This window comes from Schistocerca nitens, chromosome 11 (assembly GCF_023898315.1).
Source record: "Schistocerca nitens isolate TAMUIC-IGC-003100 chromosome 11, iqSchNite1.1, whole genome shotgun sequence".
NCBI lineage: Eukaryota > Metazoa > Arthropoda > Insecta > Orthoptera > Acrididae > Schistocerca > Schistocerca nitens.
Genome location: NC_064624.1, coordinates 147,596,809 through 147,612,269, shown reverse-complemented (window position 1 = coordinate 147,612,269; position 15,461 = coordinate 147,596,809). Strand labels below are relative to the sequence as shown.

Below are 15,461 nucleotides of genomic sequence, written 5' to 3'. Positions count from 1 at the left end.
ACCTCGCTCGGTAGAAAGTGTGCTGACCTGAAGCTTTTAAAGCATCCTGCGTTATCTCTGGCACAACAAATGTAAACAACTGAAATACAGAGAAATCCTCTTTGCAGAGCTATGTGGCATATCCTTTTCCGATCTGTGCACACTGGGAACAGCCCCACTACAGTTCTGGATTTAGGGATAAAAGAGCCTTCCACAGTCCAATTTCCTATATAACACACTACTGTCAGTTGTCACACACATTAACAGCTTAAAAGGTTTACAGAATGAATACGAGAAAGCAGCAGTGTACAGCAATAAGCGACGCCCACCTGAACATGCCGACACCGCTCTTCTTGTCTTCGACATCCTGCAGCGCGGCAAACGTGTTGCTCGTCTGGGGGAACGCCGAGCTGTGGTCCGAGTCGGAGTTGCCACCTGCCCCTTGTGTCCAGGCAGCAAACTGGTTGCTTCCACCCAGCAATACACTCGTCGGGTCAGACTGCAATTAGAATTTGTTCCTTATTTTCATACTGTCCAGTAAAAGTATATTATTTCTGCCTATATCTTTCAAGAACATTTAGAAGCTCAACTGTAACTATGGATGAAGATTTGGGGGCTGCGCTTAGGGTATAAAGCCTTTACAGTATTTTGCTCTGCATGTTTGATGAGCTTGTTTATAGCTGTGATATTTTGATCTTGCAAGCTTTTCTGGTCAAGTTAAATAATAACCTGTTCTCAGACACTGAAAAACGACAGGAGAGTGGAATATGTACCGAACTCGACTGCAGAATAAATGTGATGCCATATCCTTTGCAGTCACACAGAGAGGCTTTTTATATTTCATGAACGTCTATTATTTATGTTGTGTATGTGGCTGTTGTTATCAGTCGAAAGACTGGTTTCAAGAAGGTCAGCACAGTAGTTAGGCCAGTGCAAGCCTCTGTTTCTACAGCCTACAATCTGTTTACTATACTCTACCCCCGTTCTCTCTACAATTTTTACACTTCTCTCTAGTACAAAAAGGACTCATGATGTGTCTTGTTAAAAGGTCCGTTCTTTTAAGTGAAGTTGGGTCACAAATTCATTTCACCACACAATTCAATTTAATACCACAATGGTTATTGATCTACCCATCTAATCTTCCGTATTATCCCGTAGCACCTCATTTCGGAAGCTTCTGTTCTCCTCTTGCCTGGACTGCTGATCGCCCACATTTCGTTTTATGTCAGGCGACATTCCAGACAATGGTAACAAGTTTCTATTCAATGTTAACGAATTTTTTTCCCCCCAGGAATGTTTTTCTTGCTACTGCCAATCTGCACTTTATATCCTCTCTACATCATTCCATTTCCGTCACTAACGAAGTGCGGCAATGGTTCATGTCACTACAAAATTAACAAACACCACACCCACTACCACAAAATTTCAATAAGACTAATACTACCTGGTCCTTCAGTTAAGTACATTTACAAAACCTTACCTCACAAGAGGAATTGGACATCTAAGTATAGTTCACAATTCTCAATTATCCAGGACATTCAGCAGCGGTACTCACCACTTTGATCCGCAACTTGCTGGTGTCAAGGTTCTTCCTTTGGACTGACCGCCACCCATCTTTGCTAGGGCCGCCACCACCACCTGTTCCAATGCATTTTTATCAAAAAACTTCTCCACTGAGTGAGAATGCACAACATTTAAATTTAACATAAACTCATTCAATAATGCCAAGATATCTAATCTGAACATGGATATTGATGCTTAGCAAGGCAGACCCTTTTGGACAATGTGGTTCCATTTAAAACAACCTAGAATTTTCTCATTTTGTGTTGTATGTATAGTAGATACATCTGCAGCCACCCTTTATGTCTCCATTAGGTGCTGCTATTTAGCAGCTGCAGCTTGAACTACTACACGTTAGAAATATCGGCAGCCAGAAGAGCAAAGATAGCAGCCATTTTTGCAGGCTGTGCATAGTTTTCTTTTTCTCAAACTGTGATTGAATGTGTCTCTGTAAAGCATATTTTGCACAGGAATTAAGAACAGAAAACTGTCCTATTAAAATTCATACTTTGTATGTTGCAATAATAATTAAGCTTATTGTATTTGTTCTCATAATTATTGTGGTGGTTCCTTCTGAAACCACTGCAGATCTCACAACATCATGAGCAGCAGTGACAGGTAGTCGTTTTTTTTTAGTTTCACACAACGTACTCTTGCCGAATAAAGGAGGAGGAAATTCTGTTATGCCTTTTGCAAAGTACTACTGCTGATGCCGACCCAGAGTGACAGCAGCAGCGAAAGGGGAAATTATGTGTTAGCTGAAACCAGTAAATATTTTTTAATGGAAATGCCAGAGCTGTCTTGCATTATTTCAGAGAATGAGTAAAGATCGTTCTGAAAATGGCAGGGATTATAGTTCCAATGCAGATGGCAACATGCCAGTCATCTATTGTTGATCCTTCGTAGACACTGGATGACTGTGCAATAAACTTTTGTTAATTTATCAGAGGAAATGGGCGTGAAAGAAAAATTGACTAATGACAGTGAAGATATGATATCATGAGATATCTTTTAGTATCAATATGGTGATAGTATGCTAGAAGAAACAGTTTTCCATACTGATCACAGCCCTGGACATCAAACTACTTCATCAGAACCATTAGCAACAAAATGTAGAACTGTTGTCCTAATTGTAAAAACACAACATAAGCAAAGCATCTACCAATACATGACACAAGGTACTGCGTACACAATAGCACTTGTGAACGAACCTCACAGTAGCAGATGAACTGTGCTGCAGAAGTAGCCTTACATTTATAAATTGCTGAAATGAACTGCATTTCACCTTACCACCAAGTGTTGACAATATTTAATGTGCAGTGGTTACACATGTGTGTGTTCAATCAATGTACGTAGCTTGTTTTTTGCATTGTTTGATCTCTACGTATGGCTAATAAGACAACTCAAATTTAATTTCTAATATTTTTAGTATGTGTATCAGACAAAAGAGGCAGAATTACAGATGAAAATTTTTTGAACTTGTGGCCAGATCATGAAGTCAAATAAATACAACCCTTCAACAGTGTGTTCCTCTTCCATGTCCGCAGTTATTGCCAACACTTTAAAATGACCAAGGAGCACTCAGCTGAAAGCTCTTGCACATTTAACCATTTTATTTCGGTAAATCACCATTAACACCATGCATTTGCCCAAGACATAACAACCATTTTGCAGTCCTATCCTACACATAAAAACACACAGTGTCACTTCACTAAAGAAATCATACAGTACACCAACTTACGTTTTCTCCTGTCACCTCCTCTGTCGTCACGACCGCCGCCGCCCCCGCGACTACCGCCACCACCTCCAGATGGCATCTGCATTTCCATCATCGACTCCCGCTTAGCTTCGCGCTGAATCTGGTAGATCGTTTTCGGTGCGGAGTCGTCCCGCCGAGGAACCCATTTGTTGTCACGCAACTCTATAACGTCCTGGAGCATGAACCTCACACGCGAAGAGATCTGGCCACGCTGCTTTGAAAGCGCCTTCATCTCGTCAAAGTAATTTGACAGATCCTAGAAAAGAATAAACAGCTTTGCAGTTTCACATTTGTGTGTCCAGAGGGTTAATTTTTCACTGTACAACTGTACAGGTAACTGTATCACCTATCATGTAACTCTTGTAAGGAACTGTACTGTCTCTTAAGCTACAGAATACAAGAGCACACAACTGCTTCTATCTGAGAAAGCAACATACAGCAAGTTTGACTGACCTTTTTAGTCACTAACACTGCCACAGCCAACTAGTCACAAGGATACATTGACAAACAGAAAAAGGTTTGAAATAGGAATCAAAGGGACATCTGATTTGGTGTTCATTGACTTTTACCTATTCCTGCATTTGAAAAAATATTTGACTGAGAAACATTCGTTTCCGGAACACTGGAACTGAGATTGTGATGCTCTCTGGTATGCTGATCATAGCTCATTTCGCATGACCTCACAAGCCAATGATAGCAGAGAGTATAGGAAACATGTCAGCCAACAGCAACATCACGTAAGTAGCGTGAGCATACAAATAGGAAAAGTTTATGGTTTACATTCATATATGTCATGTAGCTACAAGAAAAGCTACACTTTCACAAGTAACATTGATCTCTAAGAGTAATAATCTACGAGAGAAGCTAAGCTTTCACATGTAATATGGGTCTTTTCTGCGTGTGTTACACTTTACGATACATTACACAACTGTACTACTAAAATTTAAAATTCTGGGCTCGAAATTCTTCTAAACGGCTGGTACTCAAAGTGTTACATTTTAAGCAAGAGTCAAACAATCTGATTTAATAAACAGTTCACATTCTCACACAACTTAATTCATCTTGCGTAAAGGGAAATTTATTTTGAACATAACTCTTTTGAAACCACCATTCACAATATTTCCCCGAGACATGTTAGGTTCATTTCAGTAGTTGCCACAGAGCACCAAGAAACAGGCGTTGCTGTGAGTGTGCAGCTACAATGGCGTAGGAAGCCGTATTTCGTGTTTATAGAGCACTAAAACATCTATTACATAATAAAAAACAGGACATCAGAGGATACTCCTCAGATGATCAGATTTTCGTAAACCATACTCAAAGGCATAATTAGGCTTGAAGTGAACACCGTTTTCTTTTTTCCAGATTCACAACTAAGTAAGGCCCCATCTGATTGAGTTTACAGTGTGGTTTTCAGGATATAAATTTTCTTGGAGTACCAGTAATGTACTATCTCATGTTTCGTTCTTTATTATGGCATAATGCCATACATGCCAGAAGATGAAAACGTGCACTCGAAATTCAGCCAACAGTTGGAACTAGCATATACTGAGGAATGCAAGCTTCATTTCAAATAAATTGATTGCCTCAGTGGGAAAGATTAATAAAAGCCAAATTTCTTTAGCAAATCAACAAAAACAACTTCATTGTTCTGTCAGGTGATTAATGCTCGACTACCAAAAACATGGTAATAAAATAAAAATCAGAAAAATGAAACCAATTACATAATTCAGCCTTCATTAATTATGCAAATGTCTTTTAATTCACTTGGTAACTTCTGGTCACAGAAATCTGTTTTGTTTTTATGAGACATGGGAGCTGTAAATGAAGAGGAAACAGTAAAATCACTAACACAGGTCATGTGGAGACTACCCTTCACACTAAAACTCAGAATGCTCAGCGCTTGTACGAATCGGGCTGCTCGGGCGTGCCAGGAAAACTTTCTGTTTGGCACCTGGCTTTTAAGTGGTCTGAAGTGCGAGAAAGTACTGCTGACGTGCAACTGATTTCGCATGTGCTCGAGCCCTCTGGCAACTGCTCGAACTAATCTAATGTAAGGATTTGTGACGTCATACTCATCAAAAGCAGTTTGTTGTTACTACGTACTGCATAGTCTCTTCATCCTAACACCTTTGACACATTTTGCTGTTGGCGGACGCTTGTGTGTGCTGCTGTAGAAGGTGCATTTCTTTGCGACTAACTTTTTTTCTCTTGTTTATGTTTTATTGCTGCATTATTATTCTCCAGTGGTGGGATACAATAATATTCTTTGTTAGAGTACCAGTCAAAATCACAAAAATTTAACTGACAACTAAAACAACAACATATTCCCAGAATTCAAAAAAATTCCCAAAGTTGAAGTTTTTCTCCCGGGTGAAGAAATTCCCACTCTTTTCCCAGATTTCCCTGGGGTGTATACACCCTGCTCTATAGGCTTAGTGCAGAACCAGTTGACATCCACCCTCAACTCTAAAGAATCCATTTCCCACATATAAAACACCTTTGAATATCAAACTTTTTACAAATGAGATAAAGTGTCAAATATCTGATATTGAGCATGTGAAACGACCTTAGTGCTGGAAGGTGCAAAACGTTAATTATGTATTTTTAGCTTCACATTATGCTGGAACAACCCAATCAAAACTGGTAAGTAGCAAAGAAATAATAGAACAACATGTTCAACACAAGTTTTATCACATAACAATGAATGTTTATAAAATGATTAACTGTTTCCCTTCCAATATTTTGTTGGGCTGTAAACACAGGAAGTTTAGGTTATAATAGCCTTTCAAAGTTGTAAATTCAGTCATTTAGATGCAACACTGCAATTTTTTGTTACTCCAGGAAGCCAAGGAATAGATTAACTTGCAACTGGGACCGAGTATGAGCTGATGTTAGTCCTACATTCATCGTGTGATGTTCACGGTAGACACGTATTTCAATGTCACATATAGGGAGTTTAAAATAGTCTATTTCTTGATGGGTGTAGTATGCACACACCGTGTGACAGCTTGTATGTTGTATTACATGTGAATATACGAAAAGCTGTAAATTTCTATTTTCTACCAATTACGAAATTTCCTTCCCTCCCTGGAAAGTGTAAGTCCACTATCACAAACCCTACTTTTAATTGTACCGGACATACTTTTAACTTCTTCACACCAGAGGCAACCATTTGAACCATAAATATTTTATAATTTAATGGGTCAGATGCCTAAAACAAACTGATTACAGTAATAGCACTAGTCACTGTTTTCAGAGAATAGAACGGTTTGGTTTGTCCCATAACTTTCCATCCTGGCCAGCTACATTAACTGACCTGGAGGTTAGGGCATTCATTGAATTTCCCAACAGTAATTTATAATTTTGCCACTGGCTAGCAGAATTACAATGTGATTGTTGAGTCATTACAGAAGTGCCACGCAATATGTTGGTGCAATTGCAACTAACTGGTAAACTTTATACTTTGGAATTTTTGTCTTTCAGGAGAGCCTTCTGCACAAAACCATGTAAGTTTATTGTAGGTGCATCAACACAAAACCACATTACTAAGTTTTTAAAATGCATTAACCATTTGTATTTGGGCTAAAGTATGCCTTTGATAAGTTACTGGAGAGAAATTTTACCTTAAACAAGATGTTAACATGTAATAATTTTCAGAAAGAAAATAAAAACCACCTGAAGCTAGCACAGTAAGCTGAAATGGGTCCGAGTGCAACTGAACTTACCAAACTGTCCCTTGTATGAAGCAGAATTTCTCTCTAATTTTTCCTAGTTAGAACAGAAATAAGAGCTACAACAACCGAAACATGATTAATGAACTTCTATCGAGTAGACTGTGTCCACAACAGCGTACCAAAAATCACACCACAAAGCACATACCACACAAAACTCACTTTCACTCCCCTCTTTTACTAAGAACTTACATGGTTTTTGCTCTCCACATCCTTTCCTATAGTAGTTAGCAGTTTACACAGGCACTCTAGCGACTCCTCATCCCTCTGCTTCAGAAGGTGTCGTATACAGCAATGCATAGTATTCAACGTCAGCATACCGAGCTTAAACAATTCTCCTACAAACCTGAAGCAAAAGCAAATACATTAGTGCGCTCAACTGGAAATCACAGATGTTTTCAATAATGCAGTAACAATAATGAGCCTATAGTAATTTTATCACTGACACACTCAACTTCCAGTAATCAAAATAATGGAAACTACAGGTAGGAACATCAACAATGCATGAAAAGACAGACTGCTATTTATCATAAAGAAGGCACGTCAAATTGCAGATAGGTGCCCTGTGGCACAGCACGCAGCTGTGCAGATGGAAGTTGTCCTCACAAAACATTTTCCGCTCCCACAATTACCCCGGTTTCCACCTAGGGTAACACACTGTCCCCACACCCTTCACAGAAGTATCCAAGATTGCTCGAATAGTATTTTATTGCATCCAGATCAATTTTTAAAAATGTTGCTGTCGATTGAACGTAAGCTAGATGCATCATCTACCACGATTTACTCTGTCAATTCCTACAATTTATATGCTTATTACATATTAACTACCACCTATTTTTTTAATGATTGAAGATCAATTAACTGTAATTGTTTCTATATTGCCAGATCCAAGCATAATTTTGAAATGTATAAAATTCATACTTACCCTGTGAAATGGAAGCAAGTAGGTAGTCACGCAGTGTATCAGCTAAAGCATTATTTATTAATTAGTAAAGATAGAAGATATTTTGTATCCCTCATGTTCGTAAGTGTAAACGTAGTCATAAGCTAATTTGCCCAGAGATGGCAGTATTCTTAGATACTAAAGCGTACAGTTGTGAGAAAGATTTGTTTACGAACAATCCGCCTTGTGGTGATTGTCCTAGGATTTTAATGCATCTTCATCAGCTATTCCTTAAAAGATATTCTGAAGGTACAATATATTCATTCAACTCAACTCTCGAAATCACATTTACCTGTAAAACGTTTGACACACCTGAACTACCTGTCACATTCAAATTAACTGGTAGTGGATTAATTCTGAAATTTTTTTTTTTTTTTTTTTTTTTTTTTTCTTTATTGTGATTTCATTCCCCTGCCCCATACGGGCAGGGGAGGGCTGTCAGCAGCACAATCCGCCGCTCTTCAGCCGAGTGATATGACAATTAAAACAAGAATAAAATAATACATACATAAGGAGGTAAAAAGGGGGAACATAAAACAGAGTAAGGGGAGAAAATGGAGGTAAAAATACACTGATATGTAGACGTTCATTGGGGACAGTTAAAAAAGTCACCAGAAAGTTAAAAAACACAATTGGTGATTCTTAAAACACATGGAAGTCACTAGATGCACAGGCACAGGTTAAAAGTCGGCCACAGTATTAAAAACACTCCGAAACAACACACTTAAAACCCACTCGGAGCACACACGACGAAGAATAAAACTACCAGGTGGGACCTGCCGAGGGAAAGGGCAGAGAGGATGGAAAAGGAGGGGAGAGCATGGGGCAGCTGGGGAAGCGGCGGGAGGAAGGGAGGAGGGGAACCGTGGGTTCACGAAGAGGCAGGAGACACATGGGGCGGGAGAGGAAAAGGGAAGACAGGGCAGGAGGGAGCGCAGAGACACTGAAAGAAGGCACAAGAGATGGAGGGGGAGGGGAAATCCGCTCAGAAGGAGGGAGGGGGAGGAGAGGGAGCCCTGAGGAGGAGGCAGGAAGAGGGGGTTAGAGTTGGTAGGAAGGGTAGATGTCAAGGCGAAGCTCATCATCCGGGAGCGGTAGACGGTGGAAGTTGTGTTGGGAAAGGAGATGGAGGGTGTGGAGATGGAGAGAGGGAGGGACACAACGGTAAAGGCGCGGCAACTGGTCGGGAGTGGAGAGGAAGGGAGACACCAGGGGGTGAGGGGGATCAAGGCGACGGACAACATAGAGTGTGCGGATGTGTTCAAGGAAAAGGAGAAGGTGGGGGAAGGGGATGAGGTCATAGAGGATGCGCGTGGGGGACGGAAGGCGGATGCGGAAGGCGAGGCGGAGCGCATGGCGTTCGAGGATTTGGAGGGCGTTATAGAACCGGGGAGGGGCGGAAATCCAAGCGATGCTGGCATAACAAAGGATGGGGCGGATCATGGATTTGTAGGTGTGGAGGATGGTAGAAGGATGCAGACCCCACGTCCGGCCGGACAGGAGTTTCAGGAGGCGGAGGCGGTTGTGAGCTTTGTTTTGGATGGTAAGGAGATGGGGAGTCCAGGTGAGGTGGCGGTCGAGGGTGAGGCCAAGGTATTTGAGGGTAGGAGTGAGGTGGATAGGACGGCCATAAATGGTGAGGTAGAAATCATGGAGGCGGAAGGAACGGGTGGTGCGGCCTATGATGATCGCCTGGGTCTTGGAGGGATTAACACGGAGGAACCACTGGTTGCACCAAGCGGTGAATTGGTCAAGGTGGGTTTGGAGAGTACGTTGGGACCGTTGAAGGGTAGGATAAAGGGCTAGGAAGGCGGTGTCATCAGCGAACTGGAGAAGATGAACAGGAGGGGGAGGTTTGGGCATATCAGCAGTGTACAGGAGATAGAGGAGAGGGGAAAGGACAGAACCTTGGGGCACGCCGGCAGAGGGGTAGAAAGTACGGGAGTTGGAATTGTGGATAGTCACATAGGAGGGACGATGGGAGAGGAAGGAAGCAACGAGACGGACGAAGTTGATAGGGAGAGCATAGGTCTGGAGTTTGAAAAGGAGCCCGGGATGCCAGACACGGTCATAGGCGTTCTGGAGGTCAAGGGAAACAAAGATAGCAGAGCGACGGGAGTTAAGTTGGAGGGAAAGAAGATGGGTAAGGTTAAGGAGCTGGTCGTCAGCAGAGAAGGAAGGCCGGAAGCCACATTGGGTAAGAGGAAGGAGGCGGTGCTGGTTAAGGTGGCAGTGGATACGGCGAGAGAGGATGGCCTCAAAGACCTTACTGAACACGGAGGTGAGGCAGATGGGACGATAGGAAGAGGTAGCAGAGGGGGGTTTGTTAGGCTTAGGGAACAGCAGGACACGGGAAGTCTTCCACAGGTCAGGGTAAAATCCAGTGGAGAGGAGGACATTGTACAGGGTAGCAAGGACAGACAGGAAGGATGGAGGGGATTCCTTGAGGTGACGGTAGGTGACGCCATCATGACCAGGGGCGGTGTTGCGTTTGGAGCGGAGGACGAGTGTGATGTCTTGCATGGTGATGGGAGTGTTGATGTCGGAGGGGGGTAGCCGATCCAAGTACTGGAAGCTAGGGGCGAGCGGGGGGACCGAGGTGTCAGTGCGGTCAAGGACAGTGGGGAAGAGGGAGTAATCAAAATGGGGATCGTCAGGAATGGAGAAGACCTCGGATAGGTGGGAAGCAAAATGGTTAGCCTTACTGAGGTTGTCAGGAAAAGGGCGATCGTCATGGAGGATGGGGTAATGTGGGGTGGGATGGCTACCAGTAAGGCGGTGGAAGGCTGACCAGTACTTGGAGGAGTTGACAGGGAGGGTGGAGTTGAGGCGTGTGCATGTCTGACGCCAGTCCCGGCGTTTCTTTGCTGTAAGGAGGTTCCGGATATGTCGCTGTAATTGCCGGTGGCGGGTGAGAGTATCCCGGTCACGAGTGCGGAGGAAGGAGCGGTAGAGCCTGCGGGATTCACGCAGAAGAAGGACGGCCTGCGGAGGAAGCGTAGGGCGGTGAGGGTGGATGAGTTTGGTAGGGACATGAGCCTCCACAGCGTCAGTGATGGTCTTCTGGAGGAAGGAAGAGGCATGGGTGATGTCATCAGGGTGGTGGAAAGTGAGGGGGTGGCTGTCGACCTGTAAGGCAATGGATTCCCGGGAGGCATCCCAATTGGCACGGTGGTAGTCATGGACAGACTTCGGAGGGGCAGGGGGGCGGGTGGCTGCAGTGGCAGGACGGGTAGAGGAGATGGTGAGAAGGACAGGGAGATGGTCACTACCGACGGGATCGAGGACATCAACGGCAATGCGACCAAGGAGGTTGGGGGAAGCGAGGATAACATCGGGGGTGGAGTTACTTTCAGGACGGGTGTGCTGTGGGAGAGGAACAAGGTCACCATGGAGGGTGGCAAGGAACTGATGCCACCGCCGAAGGGTGGCAGGGTCACGGCTGTGGATGTTGAGGTCAGCGGCGATCACATAGGTGGAGAAGGTACGGTCAACATGGGAAATGAAGTCAAAGGGGAGAGGAGCTGCGGGGCGAATATAGATAGTGGCACAGGTGACGGTGAGGGAGGGAAAAAAGAGGCTGAGGAGAAGGTGTTCGGTGGGGTCATTGAGGAGGGGTTGTGGCCGGACAGGGAGATGCCGGAGGTGGCCGATAGCGACCCCGCCTCGAGCTAGGGGAAGGGGATTGTCAGTGCGGTGAAGGAGATAAGGGGAGATGCGGACCACATGGTGGGGTTGGAGGAAGGTTTCATTAAGGATGAAGGAGTCAACCTGGTGCTGGGAGAGGGTATGCATGAAGAGGTATTTGTTTGCAAGGAGGGAGCGAATGTTGAGGTAGAGGAGACGATACTGTTGACGAGCCATGAGAGTGGGTGCGGGAAGGGTGCGGGAAGGGGAGAGGGGCTTAAACGAGGGTGTCTAGACGGGTGAAGGTAAAGTGGGCCTGGTTGTGGGAGTATGTGGCGTAGGTGTTTAAGTGGAAAACAGAGCGGGCAGCGAGGGAAATCTGCTGGAGTGTGTGGGGGCGCTGGAAGGGGTGGATGTTCTGCAGGACGACGGTGAGGAACCGGATGATGTCTTCTGCCGTAGGGGGAGGGCGGAGGGAATTGTTAGGGTGGATAGGTGGGTCAATGGGGCGAAGGGGGACAGTGAGTTCAGGGTTGGTGGGAGGGGGCTTGGCTTTGCATTTGGAGGAATAGGTGGGGTGAGGTTCATTGCAGGTGTTGCAGGATGGGGGGGAGGCGAGGTTGGGACACTGTTTGAGGAAGTGGGAGGCTTTACAATGGGGGCAGGTGGGTGGGTTCTTGCAGTTCTGGGTGAGGTGGTCATTGTACAGAAGACAACGCTGGCAGCGGTAAGATTGAGGAGGGGAACGGGACGGGTCAACAGGGTGGCGGCGGTTGAAAATCAGGGCTCCCTGCGTGAGGAGGTGGTCGATGGAGGAGGCGGACTCTGTAAAGATACGCATGAGGAAAGTAGGGCCAGAGGAGTTGTAAATACGGCGGGCAGAGCGGATTTCCAGGGAGGGGTGGGCATTCAGTTCCGCCAACACCTCAGCCTCCGTGACCACAGGGCTGAGTTTTGTGATGACGGCAGTGAGGGTCGGCGGACGACGTGGCGGTTGGGGTTGGCGAGGAGAGGAGGATGTAAGGAATGGGGTGAGGGATGCGTGGGGCCCAAAGGTGATGCGGGGAAGGCGCCGGAGGAGATCAGTATGGAAGGATGGAGAGGGAGACTTGATGAGAACAGAGTCTCTGCGAGGGATAAGTTGGGTGATGGGTGCACTGGGGATGTACTTCCGGATTTCAAGGGTGAGGGTGCGGGCATCCAGGAATTTCGGATCAGGGGTTGCTAGGACAAAGGTATACAGGGAAGGGGCTGGAGAGGAGGGAGGTGGGGTGGTATCCATAGTGGGGTCAGTGGGAGGTGGGGGAGGCGGGGCGGGCAGCGGCCTTTTGGAGGAAGGAGTAGAGGAGAGGTCGCCACTGGGCCGTTTGGAAGATTTTTTGGCGGGTGTTGCCTGGGAGGAGGGAGGAGGGACTGGATGGATGGGGAGGTGGTGGGAGGCAGGGCCCTCCTGTGAGGCAGGAGCACCGGATGAGAGGGTAGGGCGCTCTGTGGCGGCGACTGTGGCGCGGCGGGCGGAGACTCCGGTAGGGGAAGCAGCGGTAGTCGCAGGGGGTAGAGGGGGGAAGTCGTCTCGGCGGGCGACAGGAGTCGGAGGGGGGTTGGGAGCAGGGGCAGAGGCAGTAGCGGGAGAAGTAGCAGGGGCAGTAACAGGGGTAGGAGCAGGAGTGACGTACAGGTGGGGATACATCGATGGAGAGGAGATGGATGGGGAGGAGACTGTGAGTAGGGGAGGTGCATGAGACGGGTGAATCCCAGAGGAAGCACTCCATGACGTTACAATGGGGGCAGGTGAAGGAGAGGTGTAGATGATGGTGGTAGTTGGGGCGTCCATGATCGCAGGCGGCAGCGAACACCGAGAGACGGCGGCAGAAGAAGCGGCGAGCACCAAGAGACGGCGGCAGAAGAAGCGGCGAGCACCAAGAGACGGCGACAGCGGCGGCGGCGGCTGAAGAAGCGGCGACCAGGCGGCGGCGGCAGAAGAGGAAGCGGCGAGCACCGACAGACGGCGACCAAGCGGCGGCTGCGGCGGCGGCAAGCACCGGGCGGCGGCGAACAGACGACGGCGGCGGCGGCGGCGGCGGCGGCGGCGGCGGCGGCGGCGAGCACCGACAGACGGCGACCAAGCGGCGGCGGCGGCGGCGGCGGCGGCGGCGGAGAGCACCGGGCGGCGGCGGCGGCGGCGGGCAGCAGTGACGGCGTGCAGACGGGCAACAACGCGACAAGCACGAGTGGGGCTCTTCCACGTCGAAGGTACACCCTGAGAGTAGCCCAGGCAGTGCGAGTCCTCGATGAGGAAGTGAGGGAATCCAACCCTCGAATGTGATTTAATTCTGAAAGTTACGCACTGTGATTTTATCGTGTGATCTGTTTGACATGCCTTCTGTATTACCAACCACCTTTCATGCAGATGCAAAATTCCCTTTATCAAGGATGTTACCTGTTTATTACAATATTACAATGACTCATACTTACTGACCTATGCAAATCATTCTCTGTCCAGCTTACCCGAGGATGACAATTTAATTGCGGATATCCATGAAAGTGTAATAAATGCTGAGTTAAATTTCTTAGAAGTAGCAACTAAAATTAAGTCTATCGAGTCTTCCAATAACACTAATCCATATTTGATTGTCAGTGTTGTGTTCTTTGTGCTTTTATTGATGTCTCTTGTATGTACAACCTATGTAATGTATGAAATTGTCGTCCTGAAAACCCGCTCGTCAGTGCCCATCGTCACTGTGTCTGCAAACAGAATAAATGTCGAAGTGCCCTCCAACGCCGCCATTGGCGAGACAAACACAGGACGCCCAGGAGGTAGTCTCGAGCAACCTTCGGTAGCTCGTTTTCATGAGGGAGGGTGATGGTAACGGCAGAATTGAACGGCCGTAGCGGGCAGCGGGAGAGCCGCCGTGCTGTGCGGTTATCACGCGTAATGCTCGCGGGAAAAGCAATCTGAGTCACGCGCCGTGGCGTGTACACAGCCACCGGTTACGAAGAACAGTCTGAGACCGGCCAGTTGCGAACACGTGTCGCTCTCGACACAGTGACGACGGGTTACCAGACGCGCGTAATGCATTGTCGCACCGTCTTTATTTATAGATGGTAAAACTAAGTTTTCCGTGTTCCACATTCTGCACTACCCGGAACTACCACCCGCGCATTCCATTTTCGCTGGCTCTCCATTTTCTTCGTTTTATTATTACTCGCGTAACAACTAATACACGAGATAAAATATGTTGCTACGAAAAGAGCCCCGAAATACTTTTTTAGTGATGCTGTGCTGTGACTTTCTTTGGATCAAGTATGTTATGTTCTTTTTATTCTGGATCTGGCGTTCTATTAAAGGAACATTTTTTCGTTACTGTGACTCGCCATAAAGTCCAACATATCTTCCTGACTTTACAGTTATTGAGAAGGTTACTGAAAATTATTTCGTTATCAGTACTGATGTTACAGTACTCAATGTTTGTTCAACATCAAAATTTTGCAGTGGATTTTTGTAACAGTAAAATACCAATAAGTACCACGACTAACACGAGAACATGAGACTAGTATCAGAGAAAAAGATGTTTTTACTATAAGGTTTGTCAGACCAGAACTACGCACAGCAAGATTTCTTTTATGTTATGAAGGTAAATTATCTTTTTGCACTGTTAATAATATATTATCAGCAGCCCGTGTCAACCTGTAAAACACATCATAAAATCTGCTGCTCTGCTCTGCAATTCCGGAAGCTGAAAGAAATAATTTTAGTTCACTATTTTACCTGCCCGCTTCTTTGCGGTATGATTGGTGTCATTTAAGGCAGTTTGAATGCGCCGCGGCAGCGGCTCGTTCGTTCATAGCGCAGCTCTGCACC

General features: G+C 46.1%; 1 protein-coding gene across 1 annotated transcript in view; it reads right to left on the bottom strand.

The window, feature by feature from the left end:
• Positions 1 to 15,461, bottom strand: part of LOC126213419 (eukaryotic translation initiation factor 4 gamma 1-like) — a 110,616-nt gene that overhangs the window by 28,336 nt on the left and 66,819 nt on the right. The window contains exon 3 of the mRNA XM_049941159.1: positions 309 to 478. Coding sequence (XP_049797116.1) covers positions 309 to 478 — 170 coding nt within the window. The remainder of the gene's footprint in view (positions 1 to 308; positions 479 to 15,461) is intronic.